The sequence below is a fragment of the Haliotis rufescens genome, unplaced genomic scaffold (genome assembly GCF_023055435.1).
Source record: "Haliotis rufescens isolate VD_foot unplaced genomic scaffold, xgHalRufe1.0.p SCAF_19, whole genome shotgun sequence".
NCBI lineage: Eukaryota > Metazoa > Mollusca > Gastropoda > Lepetellida > Haliotidae > Haliotis > Haliotis rufescens.
The window spans coordinates 10,099,003-10,116,283 of NW_025963879.1; the positions used below are offsets into that span (position 1 = coordinate 10,099,003).

Sequence of the window (17,281 nt, forward strand, 5' to 3'; positions counted from 1 at the left end):
TACTAATATGGTACAATAACGGCCTTGTGTGAGCAGGACAGTATCTGAGAAACTTACTAATATGGTACAATAACAGCCTTGTGTGAGCAGGGCAGTATCTGAGAAACCTACTAATATGGTACAATAACAGCCTTGTGTGAGCAGGGCAGTATCTGAGAAACCTACTAATATGGTACAATAACAGCCTTGTGTGAGCAGGGCAGTACCTGAGAAACCTACTAATATGGTACAATAACAGCCTTGTGTGAGCAGGACAGTACCTGAGAAACCTACTAATATGGTACAATAACGGCCTTGTGTGAGCAGGGCAGTATCTGAGAAACCTACTAATATGGTACAATAACAGCCTTGTGTGAGCAGGGCAGTACCTGAGAAACCTACTAATATGGTACAATAACAGCCTTGTGTGAGCAGGACAGTATCTGAGAAACCTACTAATATGGTACAATAACGGCCTTGTGTGAGCAGGGCAGTATCTGAGAAACCTACTAATATGGTACAATAACAGCCTTGTGTGAGCAGGGCAGTACCTGAGAAACCCACTAATATGGTACAATAACGGCCTTGTGTGAGCAGGGCAGTACCTGAGAAACCTACTAATATGGTACAATAACAGCCTTGTGTGAGCAGGGCAGTACCTGAGAAACCTACTAATATGGTACAATAACGGCCTTGTGTGAGCAGGACAGTATCTGAGAAACCTACTAATATGGTACAATAACGGTACATACTCCCTGGGGAGCTGAGAATGAAAACCCATTGACTGGGGTAATAATGTAGCACTTTGAGTATGATTTAGGGTGTGGATTTGGTGCCATTTTAAATATGCACATTGTTGTTGTTGTTGTTGTTATGTACCTTATTGGGTGTCTTTGATAGAAGCAGGCTGAACCAGCGTAGAGCGGAAACTCTAGTCTGTATAGCTTCATGGCCTAACATTCGTTGTAATACTTTGATCACAGATAAAACATCCAACTGTATTGCACTGAAACAACAAGGGTAACCATGACTACAGCAACACAAGCCTCCACACAAGTACAAAGGATGAAAAGGAGCATGTTTCTCACGCCAACATATGAAAGTTAAATCTTCATTTGAAAAACCAGAAAGTACACAAATCCCACACACAATAGTAGACTGCTGTGCTTTCTAAGCAATGTTTAGTATTGAGTCTGTGTGTTCATCCAGCTGTTTAGCTTAGAAACCAACACTGTGTGTAACAACGTTCAGGGCTCAAAAACATAGTTGGAAACATTGAGTACCTACTCCCATGTTATCATTCCAAGCAAGTATTGGTAGTTTTGTTTGGGTAGTCAATATATCTCAGTCCCATGTTATCATTCCAAGCAAGTATTGGTAGTTTTGTTTGGGTAGTCAATATATCTCAGTCCCATGTTATCATTCCAAGCAAGTATTGGTAGTTTTGTTTGGGTAGTCAATATATCTCAGTCCCATGTTATCATTCCAAGCAAGTATTGGTAGTTTTGTTTTGGTAGTCAATATATCTCAGTCCCATGTTATCATTCCAAGCAAGTATTGGTAGTTTTGTTTGGGTAGTCAATATATCTCAGTCCCATGTTATCATTCCAAGCAAGTATTGGTAGTTTTGTTTGGGTAGTCAATATATCTCACTCCCATGGGTCCAGTCTACTGGCTCTTTGTACACCAATGAGTGGACTTTGTTTTAACACAATTCTGCTCAAACTGCTGTTTTAGGAAACTTTTAATTTGTATAGTTTTTATGTATTATTCAGAGCAGGAGAGTTCATGCAGTAGAGGTCATTCAATCAGTAAATAAATATCTGTAAAGAGATACAGGTATGCAACTTAAAAGGATACATTGGTAATTACCGGTACACAAAGTGTTGTCGTATTATTGGTTTCTTTTAAATATTCTTGCAACTAAAAATTAATTGGGTCTTGGCTATTCATTTAGCATAAGTTACACAAAACACACAGCTTATCTTGGCCAGGCAATCTGGGGCTGGAAATGTTTCTACAGGACACAGTGGGGACACCACAAACACACAGTGGGGACACCACAAACACACAGTGGAGACACCACAAACACACAGTGGAGACACCACAAACACACAGTGGAGACACCACAAACACACAGTGGAGACACCACAAACACACAGTGGAGACACCACAAACACATAGTGGAGACATCACAAACACACAGTGGAGACACCACAAACAGACAATGGGGACACCACAAACATACAGTGGGGACACCACAAACACACAGTGGAGACACCACAAACACACAGTGGAGACACCACAAACACACAGTGGAAACACCATAAAAAACAGTGGAGACACCACAAACATACAGCGGAGACACCACAAACACACAGTGGAGACACCACAATCATACAGTGGGGACACCACAAACACACAATGGAGACACCACAAACACACAGTGGAGACACCACAAACACACAGTGGAGACACCACAAAACCACAGTGGGGACACCACAAACATACAGTGGAGACACCACAAACACACAGTGGAGACACCACAAACACACAGCGGAGACACCACAAACACACAGTGGAGACACCACAAACACACAGTGGGGACACCACAAACACACAGTGGGGACACCACAAACACAGTGGAGACACCACAAACATACAGTGGAGACACCACAAACACACAGTGGGGACACCACACACACACAGTGGAGACACCACAAACACACAGTGGAGACACCACAAACACACAGTGGGGACACCACAAACACATAGTGGAGACACCACAAACATACAGTGGAGACACCACAAACACATAGTGGAGACACCACAAACACACAGTGGGGACACCACAAACACATAGTGGAGACACCACAAACATACAGTGGAGACACCACAAACACACAGTGGAGACACCACAAACACACAGTGGGGACACCACAAACACACAGTGGGGACACCACAAACACATAGTGGAGACACCACAAACATACAGTGGAGACACCACAAACACACAGCGGGGACACCACAAACATACAATGGGGACACCACAAACATACTGTTAGAGACACCACAAACACACAGTGGGGACACCACAAACACACAGTGGAGACACCACAAACACACAGTGGAGACACCACAAACACACAGTGGGGACACCATAAAACACACAGTGGAGACACCACAAACATACAATGGGGACACCACAAACACACAGTGGGGACACCACAAACATACAGTGGAGACACCACAAACACACAGTGGAGACACTGCAAACACACAGTGGGGACACAACAAACACACAGTGGGGACACCACAAACACACAGTGGAGACACCACAAACACACAGTGGGGACACCACAAACACACAGTGGAGACACCACAAACACACAGTGGAGACACCACAAACACACAGTGGAGACACCACAAACACACAGTGGGGACACCACAAACACACAGTGGAGACACCACAAACACACAGTGGAGACACCACAAACACATAGTGGAGACACCACAAACATACAGTGGAGACACCACAAACACACAGTGGAGACACCACAAACACACAGTGGAGACACCACAAACATACTGTTAGAGACACCACAAACATACAGTGGAGACACCACAAACACACAGTGGAGACACCACAAACACACAGTGGGGACACCACAAACACACAGTGGAGACACCACAAACACACAGTGGGGACACCACAAACATACAGTGGAGACACCACAAACACACAGTGGGGACACCACAAACACACAGTGGAGACACCACAAACACACAGTGGGGACACCACAAACACACAGTGGAGACACCACAAACACACAGTGGAGACACCACAAACATACAGTGGAGACACCACAAACACATAGTTGAGACACCACAAACATACAGTGGAGACACCACAAACACACAGTGGAGACACCACAAACACACAGTGGAGACACCACAAACATACTGTTAGAGACACCACAAACACACAGTGGAGACACCACAAAAATACAGTGGAGACACCACAAACACACAGTGGAGACACCACAAACACACAGTGGGGACACCACAAACACACAGTGGGGACACCACAAACATACAGTGGAGACACCATAAAACACACAGTGGAGACACCACAAACACATAGTGGAGACACCACAAACACATAGTGGAGACACCACAAACATACAGTGGAGACACCACAAACACACAGTGGAGACACCACAAACACACAGTGGAGACACCACAAACATACTGTTAGAGACACCACAAACACATAGTGGAGACACCACAAACATACAGTGGAGACACCACAAACACACAGTGGAGACACCACAAACACACAGTGGAGACACCACAAACACACAGTGGAGACACCACAAACACACAGTGGAGACACCACAAACATACTGTTAGAGACACCACAAACACACAGTGGGGACACTACAAACATACAGTGGAGACACCACAAACACACAGTGGGGACACCACAAACATACCGTGGAGACACCACAAACACACAGTGGAGACACCACAAACACATAGTGGAGACACCACAAACATACAGTGGAGACACCACAAACACACAGTGGAGACACCACAAACACACAGTGGAGACACCACAAACATACTGTTAGAGACACCACAAACACACAGTGGGGACACTACAAACATACAGTGGAGACACCACAAACACACAGTGGGGACACCACAAACATACAGTGGAGACACCACAAACACACAGTGGAGACACCACAAACACATAGTGGAGACACCACAAACATACAGTGGAGACACCACAAACACACAGTGGAGACACCACAAACACACAGTGGAGACACCACAAACATACTGTTAGAGACACCACAAACACATAGTGGAGACACCACAAACATACAGTGGAGACACCACAAACACACAGTGGAGACACCACAAACACACAGTGGAGACACCACAAACATACTGTTAGAGACACCACAAACACACAGTGGGGACACCACAAACATACAGTGGAGACACCACAAACACACAGTGGAGACACCACAAACACACAGTGGGGACACCACAAACACATAGTGGAGACACCACAAACATACAGTGGAGACACCACAAACACACAGTGGAGACACCACAAACACATAGTGGAGACACCACAAACATACAGTGGAGACACCACAAACACATAGTGGAGACACCACAAACACACAGTGGAGACACCACAAACATAATGTTAGAGACACCACAAACACACAGTGGGGACACCACAAACATACAGTGGAGACACCACAAACATACAGTGGAGACACCACAAACACACAGTGGGGACACCACAAACACATAGTGGAGACACCACAAACACACTGGGCTTAACGGAACAATGTGGAGATGTGGGAGGAAGGCCTGAAGTGATGCAGGTCTTCAATGACATGTTTATCAGAGATAGTTAGAAGTCAGTGAAGATACAGTGAGGATGCTAAAGCAACCTACCTGGAACTGTCTGGTCGGGCTGACTCTGTGTCAGGTGATGTCTCCTTGCTTGTGTCAGGGTCGGAGTGGAGGGTGGAGTCTGCCAGGGACTCCAGGGTGGGTGTAGGCAGGTCATCCTGCACCTCAATCAGCTTCTGTAGACTGACATTCAGATTCTCTGCTGCCTCCCGAACCCTGCAGCAGATAACATGCTACATGTCCACGCACTCAACAGCTGTTGATATTGTAATTTCGCCTACATGGTCAAAGCCTACCTGTCTTGCCTACCTGTGTGCCTGTCTATATTGCTAAAGCGTGCCTACCTGTGTTGTTACTTTTCTCACATCTCAACAAGAACTTCACATTCAGGAGATAAACCTACTGTGTTTTGAAATTTGATGTAGTCCCACTGTATAATAGATACCTCTTTATTATAATTTTGAACCTAGTGCTTAAGCTCCAGTCTACCATGACAGCAACAACGCTTTGAAAACGGCACTCTCTTGCAAAGCGTAATAACACAGGTGCACAGGTCCGCAATCTAAGAACATTCCGAAAAGTGGTCACAGGTAGTTATATATGTAACAATTATTACTAAAGTTCAAGATTAAACACACCATAGTCGTGAGTAGTTCATAATAAGTGTTCAAAAACATAGGTTTTCAAAATAAGTTGACAAATAACACTCCAAACTTAGTCCAAAGAGAGATGTGTTAATTTCTACCAAATTGTTGTACACTGTGGACTGACTCATTTCTCTGAATTTTGTGAGAGAGGTCATTTCTTGGAAATCGAACATGCCATCATTTCTATTTTAGGGGTGACAGGTAATAGAAAAAGGTTTTAAAAGGCTAAAAGAATATATTTCTACAACAAACTTTATGAATTAACATTCTGATTTGCTAATTGAATACGCAGGGTTACTTCACAATATTTTGATGATACGCACAAGTTTTATTTCTGTAGTGTATCTGTAATGTTCGTTGCGTATTTGATACGCTTGGATTTTATTTTACTGCGTATTTCTGCATTTCTGATGCATATTTTACGCAGATACGCAGCTTATCTGGAGCTCTGACCACACTACCATATGAAGCACAGTCCAGCAGTGAAAGTACCAGTCCTACTGTATGTTGGTGGTGAAATGTTGGGACGACACATGGCACCTTTACAAACAATGGACAGATAAATAAGTCTCGTTTTGCTATATGTAACTTGAATAATGTCTGTAAGCATGTTTGAAGTCTGCCATTAATACTACTGAAATCTAAAGGGGCACTAATTTCTGGTTTCTTCTTGGCTCTCTAACACTGCCCGCTAAGGCTCTCTAGCTGCCGTGAGTATATTTCCTCGCTAACGCAACTGAGCATGACAAGAGACTGGGCTACCATCTCTTGTCAGCTAAGGGCAGCTAAATAAACTTTGAGGCAATATTTGTTTTGCGCATTTTGGAACACTGATTGGTTACCCATGATCTATGAAGATTTCGACAAAGGACACATGTTAATTCATTTCTTCAGCCCTAAGAAACAGACAAAACGAACAGTGGAAGATCATCGGATGTCGTTATTTGGAAATACCCCTGATGGTTGTAGTTTAATAATAAAATAAAGTATCCCTACAGTGAAAGCGTTTTCGAATTTCAGATTGCGCAGATAATACAATTGCTATCTCTTGTTGTCATCCATGTTTCCTGGCATGATCATATGTGCATTTGTCGTCATTCACTTGAAGCTCAGTTAATGAATTTATTACAGGTATAGTTAGTGGTAGCACCACTCAGATTACCTGACAAAGGTTCCCATTTGGCATTTCTTGGGTCTGAGGTAATTATTTAATCTGAATCCAGGTTTGAAGTGGGGTGAAATGTGTGTTATGTAATATGCACATGGCAGCCCAGCAAGAGGAGTGATCAGTTCATTTACTTTTTTGTAAATCAACTAATCATTCCTCGCCATCAAAGGATCAACAGAAAATATGTTGATTAATTAATCACTGTTATCTTGCACAGTGGATATGTCAAAAGTAAGTTTTTACATGTGTAGGTTAACTAAAGCAGACGGAATACTACCATATCTCGGCGTGAAGTGCACCCATATCTTTGGGAAGTTCTTCTATGCGATAGACATTGTTTTCACAAGCCTTTTAGTTTGTAGGCGTGTATAAGTTACAGTCAATGTGTAAAATTGGATTCTCTCAGGCAATTTATAAAATGTCTAAATACTTCGGTAATTTACAAATTGACTGAAACATCTGTCCATTTATTTAACAGATTGGCTAACAATTATTAAGCGGTTCAAAAGGGCTTAAAACATCACAATAGACTAATTAAGCTAGGATTAGAAGCCAATACTATAGAAATGTACTTTGAATTTTGTTTTCTTTTAATCCTATAAATTCCAGTCACTGGGTGATGAAATTAAAGTGTTAAAATGTTTGGAATTTGTTATCATAATAACATAAATGGACAGATTTTAAAGTCAATTTGTCAAATAACTGAATATTTAGGTGTTTAATAAATTGCCTAAGTGAAAAGGTTACACATTTTGACTCTAAAATATACACACATTAAAAAAGCAATGCTCAGGTGAAATATTTACTTTGTGTTGCAAGTCAAAATAGTGTAAACGAAAATCACACAATACCAAATCAGTGACTTATCAACACTTACCATTACCGATGCAAAGATACCTACATTTCCTTATTATTTCCAAAACTGTATTTCATTTTGTTGATCAATGTGACCATACGCCCTTAAACTATCAATAAAAGCGACAAATCTCTTACGAATGGCGCAGCACAGGTCGCGAACTAGTCTAGATTTCTGCTATATCATCCGGGTACTCACGGGGAAAAAACAATAACAAAGGCAACAACCAGTCCCAGGGAATTGCTGTGCTACATGACCAGGTACTCCTAGATACTGTTTATTTCAGGTATTAAGACAACCAGTAGTTTTTCAATAACTTTCCAGAATTCTAGCCCCATTCCTGATGTGGTAATACATAAACTGTCAGTGTGGCTGGCGGTGTCAGGACGCATGTGACCATACAAGGGGCTGATGGAACACTCAGTTCAAAATCTGACAAGTCTGTTATCAACATGGACAGTAACACTACTTGCAACTCCTGGGGATTAGAAGTGTGTTTGATAAAACCCACCATTCACAATCTCAGACTACCTGCACTATACATACATCAAACTGTTACAGTCGACCAGTTATAGAGTGAGCACATGGGATTGACAAGTTGGAGACTTGAGCTCATCATCAGGTTGCCTGACAATACTTCCAATAGTGATATCATGAAACCCATCTGTCTGGCATCTCCCATCTATAATAACAGGTACCTGATGATTGTTGTGAAAAAAGCTGGTCACGATATCCCAACTGTCCTGTAATGTCAGGGGTAGCTGAGAGGGGTGAGGGACGTGTTGTTATCCTTGCTACGTGATGATTATACACACACTGCCTGCAAGATGTGGGAAGGTGCAGCAGCTTGATGAACTCTCCAGGCAACCATCCAGACAAATAACACAGTGATCAACTCTCCAGGCAACCATCCAGCCAAATAACACACTGACGAACTCTCCAGGCAACCATCCAGCCAAATAACACAGTGATAAACTCTCCAGGCAACCATCCAGCCAAATAACTCAGTGATGAACTCTCCAGGCAACCATCCAGCCAAATAACACAGTAATCAACTCTCCAGGCAACCATCCAGCAAAATAACACACTGATGAACTCTCCAGGCAACCATCCAGCCAAATAACACAGTAATCAACTCTCCAGGCAACCATCCAGCCAAATAACACAGTGATGAACTCACCAGGCAACCATCCAGCCAAATAACACAGTGATGAACTCTCCAGGCAACCATCCAGCCAAATAACTCAGTGATGAACTCTCCAGGCAACCATCCAGCCAAATAACACAGTAATCAACTCTCCAGGCAACCATCCAGCCAAATAACACACTGATGAACTCTCCAGGCAACCATCCAGCCAAATAACTCAGTGATGAACTCTCCAGGCAACCATCCAGCCAAATAACACACTGATGAACTCCCCAGGCAACCATCCAGTCAAATAACACACTAACGAACTCTCCAGGCAACCATCCAGCCAAATAACACAGTAATCAACTCTGCAGGCAACCATCCAGCCAAATAACACAGTGATGAACTCTCCAGGCAACCATCCAGCCAAATAACTCAGTGATGAACTCTCCAGGCAACCATCCAGCCAAATAACACACTGATGAACTCTCCAGGCAACCATCCAGCCAAATAACACACTGACGAACTCTCCAGGCAACCATCCAGCCAAATAACACAGTGTTGAACTCTCCAGGCAACCATCCAGCCAAATAACACAGTGTTGAACTCTCCAGGCAACCATCCAGCCAAATAACACACTGACGAACTCTCCAGGCAACCATCCAGACAAATAACACAGTAATCAACTCACCAGGCAACCATCCAGCCAAATAACACAGTGATGAACTCTCCAGGCAACCATCCAGCCAAATAACACAGTAATCAACTCACCAGGCAACCATCCAGCCAAATAACACACTGATGAACTCTCCAGGCAACCATCCAGCCAAATAACACAGTAATCAACTCTCCAGGCAACCATCCAGCAAAATAACACAGTAATCAACTCTCCAGGCAACCATCCAGCCAAATAACTCAGTGATGAACTCTCCAGGCAACCATCCAGCCAAATAACACAGTAATCAACTCTCCAGGCAACCATCCAGCCAAATAACACAGTAATCAACTCTCCAGGCAACCATCCAGCCAAATAACACACTGATGAACTCTCCAGGCAACCATCAAGCCAAATAACACACTGACAAACTCTCCAGGCAACCATCCAGCCAAATAACACAGTAATCAACTCTGCAGGCAACCATCCAGCCAAATAACACAGTGATGAACTCACCAGGCAACCATCCAGCCAAATAACACAGTGATGAACTCTCCAGGCACCCATCCAGCCAAATAACTCAGTGATGAACTCTCCAGGCAACCATCCAGCCAAATAACACAGTAATCAACTCTCCAGGCAACCATCCAGCCAAATAACACAGTGATGAACTCTCCAGGCAACCATCCAGCCAAATAACACAGTAATAAACTCTCCAGGCAACCATCCAGCCAAATAACACACTGATGAACTCTCCAGGCAACCATCCAGCCAAATAACACAGTAATCAACTCTGCAGGCAACCATCCAGCCAAATAACACAGTGATCAACTCTCCAGGCAACCATCCAGCCAAATAACACAGTAATCAACTCACCAGGCAACCATCCAGCCAAATAACTCAGTGATGAACTCTCCAGGCAACCATCCAGCCAAATAACACAGTAATCAACTCTCCAGGCAACCATCCAGCCAAATAACACACTGATGAACTCTCCAGGCAACCATCCAGCCAAATAACTCAGTGATGAACTCTCCAGGCAACCATCCAGCCAAATAACACACTGATGAACTCCCCAGGCAACCATCCAGTCAAATAACACACTAACGAACTCTCCAGGCAACCATCCAGCCGAATAACACAGTAATCAACTCTGCAGGCAACCATCCAGCCAAATAACACAGTGATGAACTCTCCAGGCAACCATCCAGCCAAATAACTCAGTGATGAACTCTCCAGGCAACCATCCAGCCAAATAACACACTGATGAACTCTCCAGGCAACCATCCAGCCAAATAACACACTGACGAACTCTCCAGGCAACCATCCAGCCAAATAACACAGTAATCAACTCTCCAGGCAACCATCCAGCCAAATAACACACTGATGAACTCTCCAGGCAACCATCCAGCCAAATAACACAGTAATCAACTCTGCAGGCAACCATCCAGCCAAATAACACAGTGATCAACTCTCCAGGCAACCATCCAGCCAAATAACACAGTAATCAACTCTCCAGGCAACCATCCAGCCAAATAACACAGTGATGAACTCTCCAGGCAACCATCCAGCCAAATAACTCAGTGATGAACTCTCCAGGCAACCATCCAGCCAAATAACACAGTAATCAACTCTCCAGGCAACCATCCAGCCAAATAACACAGTGATGAACTCTCCAGGCAACCATCCAGCCAAATAACACAGTAATCAACTCTCCAGGCAACCATCCAGCCAAATAACACAGTAATCAACTCTGCAGGCAACCATCCAGCCAAATAACACAGTGATCAACTCTCCAGGCAACCATCCAGCCAAATAACACAGTAATCAACTCACCAGGCAACCATCCAGCCAAATAACACAGTAATCAACTCACCAGGCAACCATCCAGCCAAATAACACAGTAATCAACTCTCCAGGCAACCATCCAGCCAAAAAACACACTGATGAACTCTCCAGGCAACCATCCAGCCAAATAACACAGTAATCAACTCTCCAGGCAACCATCCAGCAAAATAACACAGTAATCAACTCTGCAGGCAACCATCCAGCCAAATAACTCAGTGATGAACTCTCCAGGCAACCATCCAGCCACATAACACAGTGATGAACTCTCCAGGCAACCATCCAGTCAAATAACTCAGTGATGAACTCTCCAGGCAACCATCCAGCCAAATAACACAGTGATGAACTCTCCAGGCAACCATCCAGCCAAATAACACAGTGATGAACTCACCAGGCAACCATCCAGCCACATAACACAGTGATCAACTCTCCAGGCAACCATCCAGCCAAATAACACACTGATGAACTCTCCAGGCAACCATCCAGCCAAATAACTCAGTGATGAACTCTCCAGGCAACCATCCAGCCAAATAACACACTGATGAACTCTCCAGGCAACCATCCAGCCACATAAAACAGGGATGAACTCTCCAGGCAACCATCCAGCCAAATAACACACTGATGAACTCTCCAGGCAACCATCCAGCCAAATAACTGTTATTCATATACATTACAGCATGGAACTGATAATCTACATTTTTCCAAATCTTTAAACACATGCATATTGCCTTTGATTGATTTAAATAATCAAGACTATATTGATCAAAGTACGGAAATCTTGCTGTACATTCTGACTGACTTGTGCGTTATTATGCGTGGTGGCCACTGAGAGGGGAACGAGGCCTATTTTAGGTTACGAAAAGATACAAGTTGTGACAAGTGCCAAAAATATTCCAAACAGATCCCATAAACCTACACAGGAACTATTTCAAGTAGGAACACACTTAACATGAACAAGGTGCTTGGCACCTATTGCTAATCACCTATCAACGCCAATTATCTATTGGCTTCCCTTGTTAAGTTTCCACCTTTTGTGAGATTATTACTTTTGTTGTTCTTACATGTACATATATATGTTCTCTGCCTCATAGCATTCATTCGCCTGATGAAGGAGTAAGCACATACTCCGAAATGTTGTGTTCCTCATTATAAAGAAGTTGACATCCATAAATTTTGTTCCTTATGTATATCACTTCTAAATGCCTTTCAAAGACCTAATCTCTAAACATTTGAAAACAATCTGAAGAGAAGACGTTGGTAGAAAGGCTGTACTTATCATTCAAACATGCTGCTGCAGTGGCCATTTGAATTATCCAAACTGAAAAGTCTTCTTTGATGTAGTCATGGACAAGCAGGACATGTTATGTGAACATGATATTTTCAGCAGAAGAGAAAAGAAGAGTTTTAAGTTCCTTGGTAATAGACAGACACACTGATGGATGGAAGGATGGAGCAATGGATGGTCCAATAAACTAAAGATCCATGACGTAAGCTCACACTGACTTTGTCAAGGTAAGCTAAAAGATGCGACCACAACCATTGTTAGAGAGTCCTTTTAGCTCATGTAATAAGCATGACATTATTATAATATGATCACGTAAGGCTTCGGTTTCATATGTTTGGAAGAAAATTTGAACATGAAAATGTTTGTAGACTGAGTAATTATGGTAATGAGCAAACAAGCAAAAACTAAAATTGTGCGTTGTGCAGAATAAACATGAAAAAAACATGTGGGGGAAAAGCATGTTGAAACAGCTAAGCTACAGCCGTGCTGCATACAGGAAGCTGGAGGGCAAGCTGGAGAAGAAGCTGAGCGTGGCAGGGACAGTGGAGAAACTTATGGAAGTACTACCTTTGTGTGTGAATTGCATCAGGATGTCTATGGCCTCTAAGGAAAACACCAAGTAATGCATGATGAGTAATCCTCATCCATCATGAACTCAAGGAAACGTCTTGTCTCTATAACTTACATTTCTTACAGCAACAGAAACTGCAAACATCACACTTTCCAAATTATGCAGACAGCACAACACTAACAGGAAAGAAATAGCTTCAGTTTGCTAGGGATTGATTTGGGTAAGTCTCTTTTTCATCACAATCAAGGTGAGCATACCCTAATATGTGTTGGATATCTGATTTGCATATGAAACAGTACCATGGTGCTGTGGCTCACCAGACACTTCCATGTGAATATACAGCCGTCAAGGGGGAACTGTGGCCACTGGCTACATATGTCATTTGCTTGATGAGAGAGGACAGCATCATCTCAAAGTGATATTAATTCAACACTGTTATGGTAACAAACATTCAGGATCACTGCATTTGGTATGTTTACTAAGCAAGATTTAGATATTGATATTTCATTCTACAACATCATCAACAGAGGCTGAGGTGTATTGCAGATGGTGGTCTGTAAAGACACAATCATCATCACTTACCCAAGGTTTCAGTTCCATCACTGTCATATGTTTGAGGAGGATGTCCCAACATTTTCCACAATTAAGGATTTCATGGGGTTTCTCAAACTATTACCATATTTACCAATGTTTTTGTTTAAAACGTTCATTTGGTTCACACAACCAATCTGAATTCTGGCACATGTCATATCCATGTTTCTTTTTTTCTTGTCTTTATGATTTATTACATGCAGATGCTCAAAAATCCACAATTTATTTTCATTTTTGAAAGATAATCTAAAGTTGCAATATCAGTGCCACGAATAAATCTCACTGATGTCAGAACTTCGCCTAAAGTTTCCTTTCAACAATTTGGGAAAAGAAGACCAAAGGATATCATGCCATGTCAAAAGCTCACTTTGACCTTTGGTTCTGATGAGCTAAAATATTAAGTCTTATAGATTTTAATTCATTCACTGTAGTTATAAATTAAATGGCGAGAGATCTTAACGAGTCAAGAGTGTCCACTATAGCCTAGGTCAAAGTCCAGGTTTGACACTAGCCATTTCAAGTCTACTTTTCTGTGCTAAATCAGACACGCTCAAGGTTTGACTATCGCACACATCGATAGTCTAATCAGAGAACATTTTCAAGATCTGCATCTGGGCTGAAGTTATTTCAACAATTACACAAAGACAAACATTTCTCGAGGTCTTTCCAAGTTTTCAATCAACTCTCCCAAATACTGAGTGCCTTTTCTATATTTTACTCCACAATGTTCCCACTGGCTTTCCCACCAGTTCCCTACCAATTTCTGTCGATCCCAACTTTCAACAAATTAAAAAACGCATGAAAATTAACTGGTTTTAATTCTTTCAACATCATGTTCAATGCAATGACGTCATCTGTGAAATAACATAGTTAGATCTACATGTCCTTCACAAGATTCTTCTTTTTTTTTGAAGAATTTGAGGCTAATTTACTACAAATATATATTTAACCTCGAAGCAAAGCGAAATGTTATTTCCTTGCACTAAAACTAGACAAGGGAAAATCTTAATTGTAACAGACAAGCTGACTTCGTTCGAAAAATGTACTTATATGAATATTGCTGATGTTTTGTTCAACAACAAAGACTTATAAGGTACTTTATTTGCCGGTCCACAGGGACTGGCAGTCACATGAATTACCGATCAAAGCCTAATTTTACTATTAAAGACAGGTAATTACCAGTAAACGGGAACACTGGTGTAAACTTCATTGCATCTTAACTTAAACGGCTGATTGCTCATCGCAGTGACTGAGATGTAGTGCTATTTTCAGATGACCCAAGCTGAGCATTACTGTAAATCGTGAAATTAATGCGTCTCCAAAAAATGTGACGGCTGGCCCCTAGCCAAAAATGCGACTCAATATGAATGTGACACCCCCCTCCTATCAAGAATCAGTGGATTTATATATACAGAAAATGTCTTCAGTCAGGTTTACAGGAGAATCCTCACCTTAATCCAACCTGATCTTAAAGGGGCACTGATCTAAAGCAATTCCCCAGGACTGGTTGTTGCCTTTGTTATTGTTTTTTCCCCGTGAGTACCCGGATGATATAGCAGAAATCTAGACTAGTTCGCAACCTGTGCTGCGCAGATCGTAAGCGCATTTGTCACTTTTATTGATAGTATAAGGGCGTATGGTCACTTTGATCAACAAAATGAAGTACAGTTTTGGAAATAATAAGGAAATGTAGGTATCTTTGTGGGTAGCATCGGTAATGGTGACGAAGTTTTGACGAAGTCACTTGCTTGGTAATTATGCGATTTTCATTTACACTATTTTGACTGGCAACACAAAGTAAATATTTCTCCTGAGCATTGCTAATTTTATTGTGTTTATGTTTTTACAGTCAAAATGTGCAAAAAATTCACTTAGGAAATATATTAAACGCCTAAATATTCAGTTATTTTACAAATTGACTGAAAAATATGTCGATCTGTATTATTATGACAATGAATTCCAAACATTTTTATCTTTAATATCATCACCAAGAGACTGAAAATATTACGATGAAAAGTACATTTCTATTTTGTTTAGCTTCTAATCCTACATAATAATCTACTGTGATGTTTTTAGACCCTTTTGATCATCTTAATCAATTTTAGTCAATCTTTTTAATAAACAGACAGATTTTTCAGTCAAAATGACTGAAATATTTAGGCATTTTATAAATTGCCTGAGAGAATCACATTTTACAAATTGACTGTAATAAATACATGCCTACAAAGGAAACAACTTGTGGAAACAACTTGTGAAAACAATGTCTATCACGCATCGAAGAATTTCCCAACCAAGACGTAGAGGAACAAGAATGAATCTGTTCAATACTACAGCAAATGAAGGAAAACAAAATGCAAATTTCATAATTACAACCTACCAAATTTATGGGTATAATTTTAGAAAGCTTCCTTGTTTGAGGAATGTATCCGTGAATATCCACACTAAGGAACAATATACCAAACGTCTGCAGATGTACAAAGAAACTTATTCGATGTCACGTGTCTCTGTAACAATCAAATATATTAAAATATATATATTGTTTCGGGATATTATAACCCGTGTTCGTTTCTCAACTGATCACTTAGATTGTTTCAGGTGTTTCACATAGGTGTCAAGTCTCAAAGGTCGGCTGAGAAAACCCACGTGACAACTATTTTCATAATGTCCACGGTTCCTAAAAAAATCCATTGAGTTAGATAACAATGAGCAATCAATCAACGTTTTATCGGATAACCCTTTGAACAAAGTATGTTCTTTTTAAATCGTCACTTCACGCCATGATATGAGTGTATTCCCTTTGTTTTAGTAAACCTAGACATGTAAACGCTTACTTTTGACATATCAACTGTGCAAGATAACAGTGATAAATCAATCAACATATTTTCTGTTAATCCTTTGATGACTAGGAATGATCCGTTGATTTACAAAAAAGTAAATCAACTGATCATTCATCTCTTGCTGGGCTGCCACGTGCATATTACATAACACACATTTCACCTCACTTCAAACCTGGATTCAGATTGAATAATTACCCCTAACACAATAAATGCCAAATGGGAACCTTTGTCAGGTATTCTGAGTGGTGCTACCACTAATTATACCTAATAAATTCA

General features: G+C 41.5%; 1 protein-coding gene across 3 annotated transcripts in view; it reads right to left on the reverse strand.

Annotated features, from left to right (window-relative positions):
* The window catches only part of LOC124113346 (protein VAC14 homolog), a 53,760-nt gene that overhangs the window by 16,665 nt on the left and 19,814 nt on the right, over nucleotides 1–17,281 (reverse strand). For 2 of the 3 annotated variants that reach the window (XM_046473630.2, XM_046473632.2), the window contains exons 9-11: nucleotides 13,574–13,609; nucleotides 5,464–5,637; nucleotides 859–985 (exon numbers count right to left, since the gene is read on the reverse strand). In XM_046473630.2, coding sequence (XP_046329586.1) covers nucleotides 859–985; nucleotides 5,464–5,637; nucleotides 13,574–13,609 — 337 coding nt within the window. The remainder of the gene's footprint in view (nucleotides 1–858; nucleotides 986–5,463; nucleotides 5,638–13,573; nucleotides 13,610–17,281) is intronic. The other variant, XM_046473631.2, reaches the window with a different exon arrangement.